The sequence below is a fragment of the Manduca sexta genome, chromosome 27 (assembly GCF_014839805.1).
Source record: "Manduca sexta isolate Smith_Timp_Sample1 chromosome 27, JHU_Msex_v1.0, whole genome shotgun sequence".
Taxonomy (NCBI): Eukaryota; Metazoa; Arthropoda; class Insecta; order Lepidoptera; family Sphingidae; genus Manduca; species Manduca sexta.
The window spans coordinates 20,044,510-20,066,109 of record NC_051141.1 but is presented as its reverse complement, the minus strand read 5'-3'; the positions used below and the strand labels follow the sequence as shown (position 1 = coordinate 20,066,109).

The window sequence follows — 21,600 nt, the reverse complement described above, 5'->3', positions numbered from 1 at the left end:
TCGTGTGGTAGAACTAAGATGTGGATTTAGTTTATTTTAGTCTTGAATGAAAAGATAAGTTCAAACCATAAAGAAAATTGTAAAGTTTAGAAACACTATATAACTAGCTTTCACTTGCGGCTTCGCCCGCGTGATAGAAAGTGAAAGAGTTTTCCGACATAAAAGCCCCGCTATATATTTTCCCGAGATAAAAAAAGTAGCCAATGTCCTTCCCAGGGTTTTAAACTATCTCCATACCAAATGTCATCGAAATCCGTTGGGCAGTTGTTCAGTTTATTACCTTCAGACTGGCAAACAGATGCGGCGGGGGACTTTGTTTTATAAGATTATTTTTTTAACTTTTTAAGAGGAACAATTCCGTCAAACATGATTGTTGCGGAACTTTAACCATTTACGCAGCGTACACAACAGAAGCTCTGTAAAGAAATAAATTTTCCTCGTTGTACCAACAATTTCATTGATGCTCCGCTCTTATTGGTGTGATGTTATGTAGCCTATGTAACATACATATAGTCTGCTTCGATAAATGAGCAATCCAAGACTAAAATAATTTTTCAGTTCGAGCTAGTCGTTCCTAAGACTAGCGCGTTTAAAAAACAAATTAATTTTTTAGCTTTTTGTATTAGTATAGATAAAAACAAACAACAATTTTGTCATTCTTCTGAGTATTTAATTCAGTTTTTAGATTGTAACTCCATTGTAAAATTCTACATACTGGCCTATAATTATATAGTACCTCTTCACCCAATGTCAACTATTAATATCAATTGTCAATGTTATAATTAATCAATATGGCGTTTGAAAAACCAGTGGTCGTAATCGACAACGGTAGTTACAGCATCAAGGCCGGGTTCTCTTGTGATAATCACCCGGTATCAATCTTTAGAACTGTAGTGGGAAGGCCCAACTATCTGCAAGGCAGTTATGGGAAGCAACATTATGACGTATATATCGGTGAGTAGGAGTTTTCAGGAATTTTAAATATTGACTGGTGTTTGGATACAAACATTTCTTTTTTTCTACGAATAAGTAAACGGTATTTCGATACTTTTTATACATTTATGCATGTTCTAGACTCTAGCTTCTCAGATTTAGAGGCTACTTTACTCAATCACAGTACACTGGTCCAATTTGAGTTGACCAATCACAATAGAATCGTCTGTCAACTTGGTAACCCTAAATACAGCTAAGAAAGTTATTGACTTCTTTAATTTTCATGATACAGGTGACGAAGCCATCGCCAAGATAACCGATCTGGAGTTCAGCAGGCCTGTGGTGAATGGCAGGATTGTGCATTGGGACAACATGGAGAGGATCTGGCACCACGTGTTCTACCGGGAGCTGAAGGTGGCTCCGGAAGACCGCTCCGTGATCCTGGGGTGCGCGTGCACCACGCCCATGGACGAGAAGTTAGTCTCATTTTGCATTATGAACGTGATTTTCAGTATACCAAAGTGTAAGTTCTGATGGTAAGTGGCCACTACATTTTACAAGTGTATGCCGGAGTATTATTATGGCTTAGAGTACTGGAATTAGATTACACATTCGAATGGCATTTTATTTCTAAAATTCATTGATAGTAATAAAATCTTCGTGCATACAAGAAATAAAAAGTATTTTGCAAAGTAATGGTACACCATAAATATATTTTTCAAGGATATAAAATTCTAAGATTTAAAATATAAATAAATTAAAATACTATGTACTGCTTTTATATGCAATAATGTCTTTATTTTCACTATATACTTTAAGTTGTGTAGGTTTTGATAAATAAAAAAGCATAGTTGCTTCGCAGCCGGAAGGATTCGAACCTTCGCTCCCAGAGGGAATCTGATTTCGAGTCAGACGCCTTAACCACTCGGCCACGACTGCTTCGAACTAAATAAACGAAATTCCCAACTAGTGTAGCTTTCTCTGGCAATTAAAAGGCTTTCCCGGTTCCCTATTGGCGAGCCTGTCCGTCCAGATATTGAATTGGTAGATCTATTTGAGACTCCTATTAGGTTTGTACTAGCTTTGTCTATTTTTCCTTTTAAGCAGTGTGTTTATTGTTGTGTTCTCGCTTGAAAGAAATACTGGAGAGAAGAAAATAATTACTGGCCTTTTAAATTGTATAGGTGTTTATTATGCGTAATTGGCGATTTGTTTATAAGGTGAAAAATCCGAAAAATATAAATTTTTCGGATTTTTCACCTTATTTTTTTCTTTAATTTTAATTCTTTAATTTTAATGTCTAACATTCGCGTAAACATAAGAAATCAAAGTGAAGTTTTGTTAATTGAAGCTGTAAAACAAGAACTCAAATACAGGTATCACATAGCGACAAATTTGGTAGATTATTTTTTTAACGCCATTCCGTTTCTAAGCCTTTGAACTAAGCGAAAGCGAGAAAAAAAGCGAGCTGTAAAATTATTGATAATTTTGTACCTACATGCGAATGTTGATTCCTAAATTTTACGAGCTGTTGCATATAAAGTTGTTTTACCCATAGTGTACAAAACAGTCGGCAATGCAAAGACATTGCCCGTCTGCAGCGGATTTGTGGGGATCGCTGCGCCTTCGCGGCACTATGTATTCGCTCGCAATTCGTCATACAACTACGTGACCAACACAATCTGCAGACAGAGTATTACAGTATAGTTTATTAATAAGTTGATAATACACGTGTAATAAAGAATATGATTAATGGGCTGTTTTAAATGTCCAAATAACTGTTATTCGCCTGTTAACGTATAAGCTAGTTAATGCAGAATGCACTCTTCTGTTTACCATATACGGGAGCATGACTTTTGTATTTTTATTTATTTCTACATAAAACTATTTTACAAGGAATACCTAATACAATAATGTAGCACAATAGTTACTATATTTTATTATTACTTACTATTTGGTCGCCTTGTATTTAGCGCTTAGAGATTACCACATGTTATGAAACAGACTTGAAGAGATAGGGCCACGGTGTATAAAATGTCGCCAGAATGGACAGGCAAGATCGAGTAGGGTAGTATCATAATTTAACTAATATTCATAGAGAACTACCCATTCTGTTATTTCGATTTGTATTGTTAGTAAAGTTGTTAGTAACGATTTACGTCATCTTTCTTTTTGTAATTAAGAATTGCATTGCGCCTCCGACAAGGCTGACTATGAAATCACAATTTTGCTATGAACGAAGATGTTTTAACAGGGGTTTACATAGGGTGTAGCGTAGATTTAACTTTCCGTGGGTTTAAAGTTGGCTAAAAAAAACAATGTTAAATTGAATGGGTTCGGGCGTGCCAGTAACTATTATGATTAAATTGAATACATTTGATTTAAAAAAATCAAATGTATTCTACTAATTGTATAATATTATTATGTCCGCCTGTAAACTTATATACAGATAAGTATACAGGCGGACATTGTTGCCAGAGGCATTTTCTACCAGTCGACCTTAGGGTGGTGCAGAGATAAACAAGGAAGGTGCATCTAAAAATGGTGAAATATTATTATTAAATGTATGTATATATGAGTTTACACACGCCTTCACATCTAATCCCTGAAAAGGTAGGTAGAGGTGCAACTAGTGGAACCACTCTTCAGCGATTTGATGTTTGTTCCATAGTAATGGAAAAAGAACTGAGCGTATTGCCATATAGAGCACAAATTCTTATCATGTTGTTTGTTCTTGGAACTGAAAAAGTAACTAAGTTTAATTAGCCTACCTGGAATTCGAACCTAGAATAAAAAAGATTTCAAAGGCCATTTATAGTGTGTTTTCCACATGAATAGCAAAGACTTTACCAAAATGATTCGCCTCCAAGAATATTGAAACACAATTATATTGAATTCCGCCAAAACATATTCATAGCCAAGATTACGAAGCTTGTAATTTAAATCGCGCCATCTATTAACGAGCGGAATGAAGCAATTAAATTGTGTTTCTATTTACGAATATCAAAGGAGTTCAGGTACAGAACTCACGAAGAATTATGATAATGATAATTATGCGTAATTTTATAAATACTTTATTGTCCTTCTAACACTGTTGTACTGATTATAGAGAAAAGAAACTGTTTCTGCCATATTCTGTTGAAGCTATAACTATAAAATATTGCAGTTATGTTTGATGTTTCGCCAGCGTTTTATATGTTCGGAATAAAAGGAGACTTGAAATCAAAATATGCTTAAGTTAGTAAACGCTGGCGAACCTTTCCAATCGACTCGAATCAATAATTCCAAAAATATTCTTCAACAAACTTTACCTATTTATAATATTTGGAAAATAATTATAATTAAGTCTACGCCTCTTGGATACATTAATTCTGATGTATTTAGTTGGCTTTAGACTTCTTAGAACTCGGTCTATCGGTTTATATGTTACGTAAACATTGTTCATTACATAACGTGATAATACTGATAAGAAATTTGTTTTTAGTGCAATACATACAAACATGTAAGTCAAACGTATCTTTTCCACGTAAAAAACCCAACACGCCATCCGACCGTAACTTCAGAAAAAACCTAAATCTCCACAAACATTATTTTCGTAACACGCAAGTCACGGTGAATGATCAGATACGGGTAACAAAGGACATGTACTTGATTATTGAATCGGTAGACGGGCCCGGCTCGACCGTCGGACCGGCGGACCGTTGGACCGCGGACGCGGCCTGAATAATAAAACGTCTGTGAAAAACCGTCGGCGATATTTCAACATTCATTGCTGATTGTGTGCGTCTTGCGCATTAGCATCGGGATTGTTTGGGAAACTTTGCTTGATGTATCATTACGCCGTTTTTCCTTTTCGGGGGGTAGATAGAGTATCACATATTCATCACACTATTAAAAGAGCTTTATATTATTTTTGGTAAAGTTGGAGATTGATTTGTGCAAAAACCTTGATATAATTTTACCCGATGCAGCGATCGAATCCGTGTCCTTATGGTGGTCGTACGTGTCCACTTATCTAAGTCCACGAGACAATTTGCTTGATGTGGAGTTTGTATATTGAGTAACCATTGATGGACATCAAATGTATGCTGACTAATGAATAAAACGCGTGTGTATCCTGGCTAACAGAAGTTGCAGTGCGCGTGTTTATGCGAGTCGCTATGGTTTAGTGCTATCTCCAGTCAGTTGGAAGACATACTAGTGGTCGTAGACATTGTTTTCTGAAATTTTTACACTCATGGATCAGAAAAAATCACTTTTTTTTTACTAGGGCACGGCAAAGTGTCTGCACCTGATGGTAGGCGAAGTGGCATCCACCAGAATGTCGACTGACAAGAGATGATTACCTTTGACAGTCTCAGTCTCAGTCCTTTGATACAATTACGCCGGCCAGTTCGGACAAGATATACACAGGCTGATCTCGGAACACGACACACTTACGTACGCCACTATGATAGGTTTTAACAACTTGTGTACAGTGGTCGCTTATATGGGTGGATATAAAATATATCCTACCACTAGCAATAGGAATGACATATTCTATCGATAACTCTATCGTTACGATATGGCATTTCCATACATTTGTTGCGTTCTATCAGCGTTGATTCTAGTAGATATTATGTCTCCAGCCCAGCTGATACCTTCCCGCCAGGAATTCATTTTATAAATCTGATCGCACCACAAACGGTAAATCCAATTCTTCAAATAACCAGCGGATATAAGGCAAGTTAAATAATAAAATACCGTCCGGCACGGTGCGTTGTTTGGTCCAATGTTTATTGGCACAAATAGTACGTGAGCAGAATCGAATTGGAGACGGAACGGTAGGCACTTACAAACTATAAAAGATGTTTGTGGTTTAGAGGCGTGGCTTTAGTTATTAGTTTAATTTGAAACGTATTACAAGCGGATGTTGTTACCCCTGTTTATATGTGTTACCAAAAGAGTATTACATTTTGTTCCAGTAAATGTTCGAAATTGTAAAACGTAAAGCCTATGTGATGGGAAATGCGAGGTGAAGAATTAAAAGCGCTCGGATTTGTAATTCGAAGCCCGGGTGCCGTTCCTACATCTATTTACCGGAATCTTTTAAATGTAGGGTAACATGCAACATGTAATATATATCGAATTCACAGTTTACGTTACCATATCACAAATGTGTATAGGTCGTCAGCGTCAAGTATAATCATAGTTCAAACGTCACGTCGATCCGATGCCAGCGGACCGTGAAGGGACGAAAAGGGAAGGGGGAACAGCTGCGGGAGGGGGGAGGTGTATAAAGCCGTGCCCCGGGCGGCTTGGTAATTATACACTTGTCTGCTCGCATAAATGGTCATGTCATGGGGATCACGGATTCGTTTGTGGTCACTTTAGAGGCCACTCGGGTGTGGGGCTTAGTAGAATTGATGGGGATGACACGAGGCCAAAAGATCTGTGACGGACCTTCCGCGTACAGAAAACTCGGTAATTTTTTTTGTTATGAAATATTTTGTTTTATTTAGCTGTGACGCCGGGATGACGTAATAACAAGAGAGTAATAAAAATAATTTTAACAAAAAATTAAACCGCCTTCAAAAACCACTCAGAACCAAAAAATAATTTCACATACAAGTATATATTGGATACCAATTTTGGAGTCGGTGCCTAATTAAAATTGCTATTTGTTGCATAGTCCATCTATGAGCTAAATTTCTTTCAAATCAATTAAAAGGAGTAGGTTTGCGTGAACTACAACATACACAGTGAAAGGTGTAATACCAAGCACATGTATGGTGTTTCATCTTTTTATTTCCTCTTTTTTCGAGGCAGGGAGTGTAATACACCCACATTTGACCAGCTATATGTAACAGGGGAAGAATTTGGGTAGTGTACAGTTCACAAATTTAAATATTTCCTTAATAGCTTCCATTTGCTGTGCTGCGGCGATGTGTTTATCTCCGGTGACGATCTGACTTGCTGACTTTGTACGCTGGCAACACATTGTTTTCGTATATTCGTTAATGTATTTATCTAGCTTAACTAGCAATTTTAATTAGGCACCGACTCCAAAATTGGTATCCAATATATACTTGTATGTGAAATTATTTTTGGTTTTGAGTGGTTTTTGAAGGCGGTTTAATTTTTGTTAAAATTATTTTTATTTTTGCTTTTTGTGTTAGTAAAAAAATAGACCGTCTCAATGGCATAATTGTGTTTCGCTCACGATACGACTATCGCGCTGAGGAGTTACACCTCTGAGTACCACTGAAAAGGGGAAAAGTTGTGATGCTATATATATGTATATAAGAAGTAGATTCAAGTAAACCTAACGCAAAAACACAACTGATATTATTTGGCTCACAGTACAACTATCGCGCTGTGGTGTTACACTTCTGCCTACCCCTGAAAAGGGGAAAAGATGTGATGCTATATATATGTATGTATGTAAGAAGTAGAGTCAACTAAACCCAACGCAAAAACACAACTAATGTGTTTCGCTCGCAGTACGACTATCGCGCTGAAATGTTACACCTTTGCCTACCCCTGAAAAGGGGAAAAGGTGTGATGCTATATATATGTATGTAAGAAGTAGATTCAAGCAAACCTAACGCAAAAACACAACTGATATATTTGGCTCACAGTACAACTATCGCGCTGTGGTGTAACACCTCTGCCTACCCCTGAAAAGGGTAAAAGGTGTGATGCTACATATATGTATGTATGTAAAAAGTGGAGTCAACTAAACCCAACGCAAGAACACAACTGATGTGTTTCGCACGCAGTACGACTATCGCGATGAAATTATACGCCTCTGCCTACCGCTGACACGGGGAAAAGGTGTGATGCTATATATATTTATGTAAGAAGTAGATTCGAGGAAACCTAACGCAAAAACACAACTGATATATTTGGCTCACAGTACAACTAGCGCGCTGTGGTGTAACACCTCTGCCTACCCCTGAAAAGGGGAAAAGGTGTGATGCTATATGTATGTATGTATGTAAGAAGTAGAGTCCACTAAACCCAACACAAAAACACAACTAATGTGTTTCGCACGCAGTACGACTATCGCCCTCAAATGTTACACCTCTGCTTACCCCTGAAAAGGGGAAAAGGTGTGATGCTATATATATGTATGTAAGAAGTAGATTCAAACAAACCTAACGCAAAAACACAACTGATATATTTCGATCATACTATAACTATTGCGCTGTGGTGTTACATCTCTGCCTACCCCTAAAAAGGGGAAAAGGTGTAATGCTATATACATATATGTATGTATGTAAGAAGTAGAGTCAATTAAACCCAATCCAAAAACACAACTGATATGTTTCACACACAGTACGACTATCGCGATGAAATGTTACGCCTCTGCCTACCCCTGACACGGGGAAAAGATGTTACGCTATATGTATAAGTATGTGAGAAGTACAGTCAACGAAACTCAATGCAAAAACATAACTAAATACGTCACAGGAAACTTTTGCACTCCATTTCGCTCGGGACTTAAAAAGTTTGTACTTTGCATGTTATTTGCGTTGGTTTCAGTTAGATTCTCGATAATTTTTTTAGTGTCTTCATTTTGCATGGATATATCTTTGAATTTCATGCTTAAATATCGTTGGTATTTTGAGTAACGTATGCTTAACACAAGATATAAAGATATCTTGTCTATTCTTTATAATCAGCTTTAGAGTTCCAGAACTGTGCAATGGTATCTTCTCCTTAATAGGAGCGTGGAGGGTTCGGATAGTAATTCTTGCTGGTCCAATGCAGATTGGATCCTTATTGCCTATTCTGTTAGTAAGTTTGTTTGGCGGCGGAAGGTTGGTATGCTCCATGTACCGTTATATATATTTGACAGATAGCGAATTATGAACATAGAAGATGGAAATGATATTAAGCTTATTCCTATTCTAAATCGTTACTGATCAAAACCAATATTTTTAATTACATACCCGTTGTTTTCAGGATCAAATGCTGCGAAGTGTTCTTCGAGACTCTTAACGCGCCCGCCCTCTGCGTTCAGTCTCAAAGCGTCCTGTCCCTCTACGGCTCAGGGTACACTACCGGCATTTCAGTAGACCTTGGTTACGACACCACAGACATAAACCCAGTGTACGAAGGCGGTCTCTTGTCTTACGCTCATATCCAGACCGGTCTAGCAGGAGCGCAGATTTCAGACTTCATTGAACATCAGTTGGCGGAAAGAAAGTTGGAACTAGGAGTCCATACTCCATCTATTATAGAGGGAATAAAGAGAGACTGTATGTACGTCACAGAGGATGCTTCGATGTCGAGAAGGGATTATAAGAAGGCCTACCCACTTCCGAGTGGGGAGGAGATTCATGTCTGTCAGGAGGCTTTCTTGGCTGCAGAGTTGATGTTTCAACCTGATCTGGTCATGGGTCGGAAATCGGGTTTTCTCCCACTGCAGGAGGGTGTGGTGATGGCTGCTATGAAGTGTGATTCGGAACTGAGGCCTGAAATGTTTGATGCTATTGTACCTTGCGGAGGACTGGCGCCTACTCCAGGTTAGTAAAATTTTCGATTTTCATATTAGTCTTAGATAAAATTTGTAATGTCATTTATAATTAATAAACATCTGCTTATTGTGCATTTGTTGGCTTCTTAATGTAATGGGTTATAGATTGCGAAATCCAGTGTAGGTGTTTTCTAATTTCGTTTTACCGGGTTGGAATTCTCTAGAGTAAAAACAAATCCAAATCGTTTCCGCGATTTGGTTAAAAAAATGTTGTGCCGACTCTACATCAGAGTGGGATGACAGCTGGAAAATGATAAATATCAGTGGTGAAGAGCGAGATTTTCCAAAAGGTAGCCCGAGGAAAAAAATTACCATAGTTAACATATCGCTGCAAATTTAACAGAAAACAAAAACGAACGCAAAATTAAATAAGCCTAAAAGGGAAGCCGGTAGGAATCGGATTGTATGGACGCTTCACAATGATAAATATTAATCATGTTTTCCTTCCAGGATTATTTAAGCGCTTGGCATTAGAAGTCGAGGATATCATTAACCGACCGGTCAATGTCCTCACTTCTCCCGAATCGTACGCGGTGTCTTGGCTCGGGGGCGCAACGTTTGCCGGGATGGCCGACTCCAAGAAGATGTGGGTTCATAAAAGACAATATGAAGACCACGGGGCCAGGATTGTTAGGAACCGGTTCCTTTGATTTTGATTACATGAAGTTTAGAAGTTTCCTTATTTTATTAGTAGATTATTATCTATTGGGAACTGATAACCGCTGGCCTTACGAAACGTAGATATTTTATCTAGCCAGGCTATAACTGCCGATCAGGTTGGCAATACAATAGCATGCCAAAATATTGACTGAAGTACGTTTCATACTAAATAGATTCAACATTCTAATGGTATATAGTGTTGATCACACTGAGGCATCAAATTTTGTGGGCGTACCATCTTAGAATTTACCATAGTGTCTAATCTCGAATTAGAGACTAGAAATAATTTTAAGTTTGCCGAATATCGATTCAAGTACTATGTTTCGTTGAATCGATTATTTTACTTATGATATAAGCATACCTAAAAACTAAATATTTGTCGTTACACAATCCTAGAGAAAAAAAAATAATACTTCATGTATGCTGCTTTTTTTGTTTTTAATAGTGAAGCGACTTAATCTTATAATTTATTAAGCCAATAGATAGTGTAATGAAGATTTACATAAATGGTTTACTTTAAATATATGAAATATAGGTATTTAAACGCTTGGGTATAATATAAAATGAAAAATATATATCAGTCTTAAATCGATCAAAACGTCTTTATAGACAAATCGATTGCTATAAGATATCAAATCGGTGAGGCTAAAGGACATCACAAACTAAAGCTGCCAAAATAAAATGAATGGTTGGTTGATTTCACAGGTGCCCGTGTCACAAATATACAAATTAAAGGTGATCGCAGATTAAACTAATGTTAGCGTCAATTTCTCCCAAGGTAATTAAAATCTGATGACCTTCATTATTTAACCATAAAAACAAATTTTTGGAACCTGAAATTGTCATTCTTAGTGGCTCATCGTGGCGATACTCTTACCAATGACGTAGAACTACGATAATGGAGTGTGTTTACATCCTTTCATACTATGACCGTGCTAGGAACGTGGCAGGTAAAAGTATTAAATTTTTAATGGAAAGTATGAGAATATGCCCACTACAATGTTCCGTCACCGACCAACAACCGAGAAGAATTTGATGCCGAAAAGCTCCGTGCATGGCACGCGACGTTGCGAAACCGTTTTGCACGGGTGTGGTACGCTGTTAATACATTATAGTGAGCATAGTAACCAGTGTCGTGTTTATTTTCCGTGCCTGATACGTTCATATCACGGTCATGTTACGACCCGGTTACGTAGACAGGCTCCTTAAACCTTCTTAAAATAGAACAAAGACGTTAAACAAAGTTGAGAGCACGCGCGTGTTCATACATCAGAGCCTTTTAATTTCTTGGGGTCGTTTACTCGCATAATTGAAAGGTCTGCGTCTAGGTCCGTCTGTGCATTATTCATGCGCACTGACGGTTACCCCGGGCTGGACCGATCCAGGGCACGAATAGTAAATGCTCCTGTGTCGTGCTTGTTACTGGAATCTTATAGTATGCCATAGCAGGTATTGTACATATGGATGAAATGAGCTCATTCAATTATAGAACATGCGACTCTTAGATATTTATTGTTAATCTGTAGTTTAAAGTTACTACGAGAATGTCTTTGAATATAAATGGAGTATACTCAAACGTGCTAGGCCAGTGTCGTGGACGGAGACTTGAATTCTTTAGTAGAAAGCACGTGCTCAGCAGGAAATAGACGCAGGTATAGGAAACATAAAACAGGTCAAAGAACGAACGGCGATCCTGCATGCACGTATGATCGACGTAGCGTGTTCGTAGCTCGTAGCGCTGTAGTAGTCGCGTAGCGGGACGGAGCAGAAGAACTATTTTTGTTAAGACACTGTCTAAACAAAAATAGTCCTATTTACAGACCACTGTGAAATTACATTTGAGTAACGGCGTAGCGACAGGATGGTTTGGTTAAGCACTTTTATGTTTTCTCTTCATAATACATCAGTGGCGAAGGGTGAAATTTTTCAAAAGGTGACCCGGTGTAAAAAAAATTGGCGTCAGTTAAGATATTGGGGGCAATTTATTGGAAAACAAAAACGAAAACAACGAATTAGTCTTGAATCGAAATCGACAAACATTGACATGCCTACAAAATTACCTATTTTGCGTAAATAATTGAAACATCTATAAAATCGAACAATAAACGTAAATAATTCTCCTTCCATTAATCACAAATATAAGTACTTACGTATTAATTTGTTATAACAGCAAACAAAAGTAAGTATTCAAATTATAACCACACTACTTACCTATGATTATCTGTTTATTTTCAAAATAAACTGTAAGTAAATGTAATTTTTCCTTATAGAAATAGGTATCACGATCGCCAAACAGACCAACAGTTTAAATGCACCTACATGATAAACTTATATAATTATCAATTTAAATAATCAAGAAAGGTTATTCGTTAATTTTTGCTTGTATCGTGGTGATATTTTAAATTCAGTAAAATATAATATTTATTTTCTTCTAACAAACATTTTGTGTCTGAAATCAAAAACTTTCCTAAGTACTTCAAATATTTAACCATCTAAATACTAATATGTGAAATCACATACTAATAATATACTTACGTAAAGGTAGACATTAACTGATCACAAAGTAGTTAGTTATTTCCATTATAATACACTTTTATTTGTAGTTTCTAAATAAACAAAGCCCTGGTAACTAAATATCACAGAACTATCAAAAAATAAAATGAATATGACAATTTACAAACACCGCAACTTAGTAGTATAATAAATTATGACGTTTGAAGGACGTAAAAAGCGACAACTATACAAAGTCGGTTAACGTGAAGCCGAACTAGCTCGGGTTACCTTTGCCCATATCTTCCGCGTGATTTCGACAAACACTGGCATAGAAAGTCATAGAAAGTGCTGCCATCTATGTTAAAAAACATACTACGACATTAAGCCGCTTGACAGCGGGTTACCTTGCGCCTGTGGCGTCATAATTTCACTTTGGTAACGGAATTTCTGGGGAACTAAATACAAGGTGCGCCATCTAATGTTATGTAAAATAAGTAATCGATATCGATTCAATTTAATAAACAACGGGCTAATGGCCGATAGATGTCATTATTAAGTTATGATTAATTAATAATTAAAGCTATTATAATTATTGTCCATTGTCTGATATGTTTTAAATTTAAATATACCTATTAAATATATTGTTTAGTATCACCGAAAACCTAAAAGGGAAGCCGGTGGGAATCGGCTTGTATGGACGCTTCGCCACTGTAATACATACACAAACACACACACACACTCAAGCATTTTTGGGGAGGATGCACCATTTATAGCTATAATACTGTATTATAGCGTTGAAAAACGTAATATTGGTTACCTTGTTTGAAAATGGTATACAGGACCATAATCCTAATCATAGTGATGCCACTTCTCTAATCAGGCAACATATTTTATTTCACCTCCTAACAATATTATATCTATAAACGTACAGCCACGTATTCCAGCTCAAAATTCCATTGTGATTTGTGTTTCACGCGATCCAGTGCAAGCGCTAATAGATAGCGTCGCGTTTTGTACGAGTGGACACGATATCGCCCGAGTGGACACCAGCCACCACTTCACTGTTGTATGTGGAGGGATTTTTTCGTATCTATACACGACACGTTACGTAGCACTACATTTTGTAATTGAAATACCTTGATGACGAATTTTTATTTATTTTTAGATGCTTGCATGCTCTGGTATGTAGTGAATAAAGATTCAAGACATAATAGGATTGAAATTGACTTTCTGGTTTATATACAAATGTGGGATATAATGTCGAGACAAAAACACCGTCTTCATGAAAATCACAGTCAATTACATGAAAATTGACTAAAACTACGTCTTTTGTATGATTTATTTTATCATTTCTAATTTTAGTAATAGTCACAACTAAGGTATTACATTATAAGAAGACGATAAGACCGTCAAGAGACTTCACCTCTCCTATTAGTAGATATATTAAGTCACAATGAAGTCCAGTGGAATAACAATGCTAAGGTCTGGTTACAAGAAACGACTTAAAAAATCTCGTCACAACTGTAAAAAATATAATCTCTTATGCGCGTGTTTAGAGTGAATTACAAATGAGAAAGTATCAAGTAGTTGCCCCGCGTCTGATCTAGACAGCACGTAACGAGCGACCGCGACGCAAGGGCAACCGGAGGGCGACCGGGTCGTAATAAATTTCAAAATAGACTTTACGGACCTTATGTTTAGATTTAGAGTTTAATTTGAGAAATTACATTGTTAGACATGTACGTCGATTTACTCTGGCAAAGAAATGTGAACTTTATAGCAAATGTAGTGCAGTTTAATATTGACCTGGGATTTTTCTGACGGCTAAAAACTGGGAATCAATCATAGTTTTTTTACAATAATATGTATGGTTACTTACAACCAACCTCAAAATATATTGTTAAACGCTCTTTTCACAGTAAACATTATATTAGCAAAAATAATTACAGAATACATAGTCCATTGAAATGTTACATTTTTTAGGCCTTACCTTGCATTTTTTAGAGGACGCAATTTTATTTTTTTGAAGTGTAGGGGGGGTCAGTGTTAAGCTAAAACCAAGTTTGTGGGGTCGCCACCCTTGTCCCACGGCCGCCATCTTGAAAATAGGGGTTGAAATGGTTTTTATGATGTATTTCTTAAACTATTTATCAGACAAAAAAAAAATTATAAACATTTTTGTTGCAAATTAAATTCTCTACAACTTTGGTCCAGTAACTTTTTGTCGTAGAACTATAAATAAAAAAGTTATAAGCGAAAATGTTAAGAAATTCAATGTTAAGCAATGTCCATTGCAACGTGATCAGAACGTGTGTTTATAAGGTTCATAATACTTTTTTTTGTACTCTCATTACATACAACACAAACCCGCGGTTGTCGGCTTGTACGCGAATTACTTGGATCCTGAATCGCCTTGGCACAGATGAAGCAATTGCTTCAGAGATACATCGTAAAAACCATTTCAACCCCTATTTTCAAGATGGCGGCCGTGGGACAAGGGTGGCGACCCCACAAACTTGGTTTTAGCTTTACACTGACCCCCCTACACTTCAAAAAAATAAAATTGCGTCCTCTAAAAAACGCAACCCCAAATGTAACTTTTCAATGGACTAACAATTTTAGACATTTTTTGACAACGTCCAACCAGAGAAAATAATAGAATAGTCGTCGCTTGACATATCTTCTCTTCTGCCAACCTGACCGCGCGGCCGAATACTCCTGGTAACGCCCGATGTCATCGAGTAGGATAGCGGCGCGTAACAATATCGAATATTATCTTGCCAGCAAGTAATATGACTACAGAATTACTTTATATGTTACACATAACCCAAAGCAATGTCCGAACGACCTGTTTGATATATTGCTTGAAATTTTACTATGAATTTTTCCTATGCTGAACATAACCTCAAGGTTAGGCACACTAGCCCTCGTAGGAACCAAGTTAGAATTGGAAGCTCGGAAAAACACAATGTAGAAAAAATTGGAAATAAAAAAAAAAATTACAAAAACATTGCGATTATGGGTCTATGGAGAAACCTTCTAGAGTAAAAAATTATACTAAACCGCTATTTTCCTAGTAGTTTAAAAAAATGTACCCTAAAATATACATTAAATAGCTAAATAATTTATCCCAAGTCTTGATACAGTTCGCTGTCGTAGCAGCAAGTGCGCGCCAATCCTCAGGACGACAAAGGGATGCTGTCCTTAATCTGCACCAGTGCCTTGACAAGGAAACTTAGATTGCCTGCTAACATTTCATGCTCTAGACTGGGTTTAACGCAAGTTGTAGAAATAGATTTCAACGGGTTTTAATTTTATTACCGCTACACTCGCGTCACTGTGACTTCAGTTTTGAAGCGTCTAGATTATTATAATTATATACTGTCTGTAAATCACTGGCGAAGGGTGAATTATTCTGAAAAGGAACTCAATATAACATATACGTATTAATTATATGCATAAATGCGGTCTGCAAATCGTTCTAATGATATATAAATATCAGCCCTGTATTATATACTGTCCCACTGTTGGGCACGGGCCTCCTACTGAGAGGGATTAGGCCTTAGTCCACCACGCTGGCCTAGTGCGGACTGGTAGACTTCAGACACCTTCGAAATTCCTACAGAGAACTTCTAAGGTGTGTAGGTTTCCTCACGATGTTTTCCTTCACCGTTAAAGCAAGCGATAATTCACACAGAATACACACATAATTTCAGAAAAGTCAGAGGTGTGTGCCCTTGGGATTTGAATCTGCGGACATTCGTCTCGGCAGTCCGTTCCACAACCAACTAGGCTATCGCCGCTTCCTGATAATTAGATTTTACATAAATTACGAAAGGAAAGCCGGTATGAATCAGGGTATATGGATCCTTCGAAACTGCTGTAAATGACAGTATGCGTGCACATGGTTTAATATTTTATTTTGATTTGGTAAAAAACCTGCCTCATTGATCCACATGTGTCGCGTTCCGGGATCAGCCTGTGTGTATTCGGTTTTAAACAGGCCGGCATAATTGTGTCTTTTGCACTATACTGCACTTATTATCAGGTGCAGAGACGTCACTTGCTGTATATAAAAGCATTACTCATAAACTTTTGTATATATTGTAGAAACCTACTCAGTTATATACTAATAATGGTCGTACAGTGGTCGAAATTTTACAATCGAATTTAATATACTTCTAACAAATATTATATATAATTATTATTTTTCTACAGTCCTTTTAATTATAATTAATTTAATGATGCCAAATCTTATAATGTGTGCGTAATGAGCGTAAAAGAGATATAATTTTCTTTTCTTCACATTTACAGATTATAATTAAGATAAAGAAAAAAAGAAAATAATTTTTATTAAATTAAATCAATATTCTAAATAAATGCAGCTATATAATAAAAAGTGTGTCAAGTTTCAATTTCCGTATTGAAACGATACGCCGCTACGGCAGCAAAAAACCTGGTGGCCTTAATTGATGGACATTACGAGCCTAACATAGAATGTCTGTGTCAGATATACGGGCTATGCATCAATTAATATCATTCTGCTAAACGCTCTTTTAACAGTATTAAATATTATATTAGAAATAATTACAGAATACAATTTTAGACATTTTTTTGACTACGTGCAACCAGAGAGAATAATAGAATAGTCGCTGAGTGATACATTTTCTCTTCTGCCAGCCTGACCGCGCAGCCGAATACTTCCGGAAACGCCCGATGTCATCGACTAGGATAGCGGCGTGTAACAATTCTTTTTATACAGGCTAACAGTATCCCTAGTCCACTTGATGGTAAAACCACTGACAATAGATGATTAGCCCTCGCCAGTAGACGCAATTATGCCGGCCAGTTTGAAACTGGATATACTTACCACATCACGGATATACTTACCATATATCATCAAACATGTAGCCTAGTTCGAGAGAAAAGAAAGAGGTTGTCCATTACGTCCTTCATCATAATAATTATGCAAATTGCCTCAGGCCTTTAATTAGGTATAAGTTTTAGGTTATCTACTCCAATAGCAATGGAAATAAGTATTTTTTATTTTTTAGTGACGGCGTGGTTAGATTATAGATTATGTCTTGAGTTCGATTCTCAGGTACGGCAAATTTAAATTACTTGATATTTATTTGGTAAATCTATATATAAAGTAGTGTGTCCACAACTTCGTCTGCCTGAACTTAGACCTATCTCAGCCAGTTATAACTTTCAGATACACCTCCCCGTCACACGAGAACTGTATATACTCTACGTGTTTCCGCCTGTCCCCGAATTATTGAATATGTTTTGCAAAATAAAGTTATTTTTTTTACTTAGATGTTGAATCCAATGATTGATATTGGCGTTATGTTAGGACGTCAGCATTGACAAAAATAAAAAAAAATATATAATTCCTCACGTCCTCCATGAAATTTTTCATAATAATGTTTAACACGCAACATTAAATAATTTATGATAATATGTAAAATAGATTATTTATATATATAATAATAATAAATAATAATATCAGCCCTGTATTATATACTTGCCCACTGCTGAGCACGGGCCTCCTCTACTACTGAGAGGGATTAGGCCTTAGTCCACCACGCTGGCCTAGTGCGGATTGATAGACTTCACACACCTTCGAAATTCCTATAGAGAACTTCTCAGATGTGCAGGTTTCCTCACGATGTTTTCCTTTACCGTTAAAACGAACGATAAATTCACAAAGAATACATACATGATTTAGAAAAGTCAGAGGTGTGTGCCCTTGGGATTTGAACCTGCGGACATTCGTCTTGGCAGTCCGTTCCACACCCAACTAGGCTATCGCCGCTTTTATTTGCATAAATACGGTCTGCAAATCGTTCTGATGATAATTAGATTCTACAGAAATTGTACATGAAAGGAAGCTAATAGGAATCGGGTTATGGACCCTTCGACATTGATAAGTAACATTACTATTCAAATACTAGACGTATAGAAAAATACTGACTACGTCACAATAGCGAATATTGATTTTATAGTGTTACCCAATTTAATAGTGGGCAGCATAGTGGAAACCATCGATATTTAGACTGCATTACAATTTATATCAGGCAAAGTGAATTCACAGCCATGCCGTGAAGGAAAAAGAAAGAATATTCTAACCAATTTGAGAATGTCCAGTAGCGTATAAAATTTACACAATAGTGGTTTGTACTAAAAAAATAAGATACGCATATACGTACTTATTTCTGTAAGAATATTACATTATCCAAGTACGAACAAAACGCTGACATTAAATCGAGCGTCACAAGTCACTGTGTTAACGAGAGGTGGATGGTACAAATAGTGTGCCCCGGTTTCGCTCGATGCCTAACCCTGAAGAAATTCCCACTTGAGATCATAGTAAGCTTATGATTTTAACATTGATGCTAGTGGCGAAGCGTCCATATAACCCGATTCCTACCGGCTTCACTTTTATGTTTATTTACGTTTATCTTAGTTTTTGCTTTCTATTAAATTAGTCGCGATATGTTAACTAAGGCAAATTTTATTGCCTCGGGTTACCTTTTAAAATATGTCATCCTTCGCCACTGTTAAATGCACTATTTATCCAATTTTAGTATAAGAAACGAACATTCCAAGCGAATTTGATGTTCCAGCTCCGATACCAGCTCCGTTCCAATACTTAATTTTGTTCAAATCTTTCTATTTTTAAGTTGTGTGACGTATTCTAAAAGATCTTACTGAGAAGTGAATTATGTTTTTATCGAACTGCGGCTGTGTAGGTGTCTCAACAACTCCCTATCTGATGAAGGGCTGCTCGGCATCACACTGTCTTCCATAGTAAAATATATCCCCTTGCCAGTTCCCCTAGTTATTGTAGCAGCTCACAAAATAACAAAACAAGTAGTTGCATCACTGTATTTCAAGTTACTGTGTTATTTCGCGACTGTTAGCACTCAAAGAAGCATACTAGTAGAAACAGTGAATTAATAGTAGTATTTGCCATATTGGGCAGGCCTGAGTTCCTCGTGACAGGTTATTTTGAATAAAAATACTAAAATAATGCCATAACCGTTATAATAACCACACACAAAAGCCTAGTTGTAAAAAACATGTAGTTTAATCACTATTGCGCAAGTAGCTGTGTTGTCTCGAAGTAGTTTTTTCGATTGATGAGTTTTGCGGGCGGTTTGGTTTTTGCATAGTTTCTTGTTCGCCTTGATGCTGGGAATTTTGGCCGTCTGTATACCCACGGAATTGGGCTTGTTAGCAGGTCAGAGGTTATTTGGTAACTTAGTTTTTCGTATTGTTAGTTTATTTTGAGTATCCAAAGTCCCACGATATTTCACAAGTAATATTTGAAAAAAATATGACGATAACTCTGTATCCTAATACGATAACAGTTTTTTTGGTACACGCTAAGACATTGACTAGTTGGGATTAGAATAACTATGTTCGATGTGGGGATATTTTTGACATTATGGGACGAGGATTAGCTAGGAAAAGCTTTGACGCTCCTCAGTTTGATTCCATATTCAGGCGAAAACCTATCCATTGTATTTGAATACTGCCCTATTGAAACCGTTGTACTAAGTAAACAGTTTAATTCACCTGTTTAAAATATTAAATGGCCAATAAAATAATAAGCGAACACAGACGAGCAGATATTCCGACGTGTGAAGGAATTTAAGCCAGTGTTGGTCAGACAGGAGCGTATAAATCAGGGTTATCCACAGCTTTATTCGGCGCATCGGCTTATGTGTTGTATTTTAAATGAACTGCTCTAAACAGTAATAAAAAGAAAACAATTGTAATATTTTTCTTTTCTGTGTATCATGTACTGCAGTTTATACCGTAAACAGATTTTGAAAAGAGCAAGACTAGTTAAATGCCCGTTCTTCTCTGGTGAGCACTGCTTTCCGAACTGGTGGTAAAGTTAATATTGACGGAATCTAAATAATGTATAACATTTACCATGTTCTAATAAATAATTTCATTTCATTTAAATTTGTTGTATTTAAAAATGTATTTTCTGGTGTGTAGCGAAATATAGTATAGAAAAACAATACTCAAGCCAGTATATTTTGTGTTGTTAGCGCTTTTCATGATTGTTAAATATTTGTAAGTATATACATACTAAAGTAAAGCGGCGATAGCCTAGTTGGTTGTGGAACGAACTGCCGAGACGAATGTCCGCAGGTTAAAATTCCAAGGGCACACACCTCTGAAGTTTCTAAAATGATGTGTGTATTCTTTTTGAATTATCGTTCGCTTTAACGGTGAAGGAAAACATTGTGAGGAAACCTGCACATCTGAGAAGTTCTCTATAGGAATTTCAAAGGTGTGAAGTCTACCAATCCGCACTAGGCCAGCGTGGTGGACTAAGACCTAGCCCCTCTCAGTAGTAGTGGAGGCCCGTGCCCAGAAGTGGGACAGTTTATAATACAGGGCTGATATTATGATATTATTATAAACATACTTACATACATTAATTATCTCTTTTCTTAGCGTTGTCTAGATAGAAATCTAATACCCATACCACTTGCCTTTTACTTCAAAATCAAACTCAAGATTTGCGAACGAAGCTATCTAGGTCGCCATAACAGTTAACTATTCAAGAGCATTGCCAAATTCCCTCCCCTAAAAGGGTCAATCCGAAGTTAGTCCGTCATAAAACAAAACTTTTCGCGGCGTCTAGTATTAAGTGTGTCCGTCTGCCGTAACTTGAAAGTGTTATACGGCTCACATAAAATCTGATGGATTTGGGATCTGTGATAATCCACTTTGTCTCGTCGCCTTTGATGCGTGGGGTTCTGATCCCGGGGCAGGCAATTGATAAAAACCGAAATGCTTGAAATTGGGATTTGTATACTTTTCCACGATATAATCTTCTGTTAATGAAATAGACGATCAAAAGAGATGAAAATAAATTTGAGAGAGTGTTGGTTTAAACTTTTATGTCTAATAATCACTAGGCATGAGACTTAAATGTTACAGAAGATGAGCTCGTTCATCGT

At 36.8% G+C, this 21,600-nt stretch overlaps 2 protein-coding genes and 1 non-coding gene across 4 annotated transcripts in view; 1 reads left to right on the top strand and 2 right to left on the bottom strand.

Annotated features, from left to right (window-relative positions):
* The window catches only part of LOC115441433 (dipeptidase 1), a 221,398-nt gene that overhangs the window by 57,565 nt on the left and 142,233 nt on the right, over positions 1 to 21,600 (bottom strand). The gene's annotated exons all lie outside the window — the stretch shown is intronic.
* On the top strand, positions 418 to 10,132 carry LOC115441435 (actin). Its single transcript, XM_030166220.1, has 4 exons — positions 418 to 954; positions 1,226 to 1,409; positions 8,884 to 9,446; positions 9,908 to 10,132. Exons 1-4 carry the CDS (start codon positions 792 to 794, stop codon positions 10,105 to 10,107), a joined length of 1,110 nt encoding a protein of 369 aa, XP_030022080.1. The 5' UTR covers positions 418 to 791; the 3' UTR covers positions 10,108 to 10,132.
* Positions 1,791 to 1,872, bottom strand: Trnas-cga. The gene has a single exon. It is a non-coding gene; the product is annotated as a tRNA-Ser (tRNA).

What these genes read in the sequence shown, in the direction of transcription:
- LOC115441435 (XM_030166220.1), top strand. Translation starts at nt 792, where the DNA reads ATGGCGTTTGAAAAACCAGTGGTCGTAATCGACAACGGTAGTTACAGC. An exon ending in ACATTATGACGTATATATCG is followed by an intron (nt 955 to 1,225) that starts GTGAGTAGGAGT and finishes TTCATGATACAG; the next exon opens with GTGACGAAGCCATCGCCAAG. An exon ending in AGGACTGGCGCCTACTCCAG is followed by an intron (nt 9,447 to 9,907) that starts GTTAGTAAAATT and finishes TTTTCCTTCCAG; the next exon opens with GATTATTTAAGCGCTTGGCA.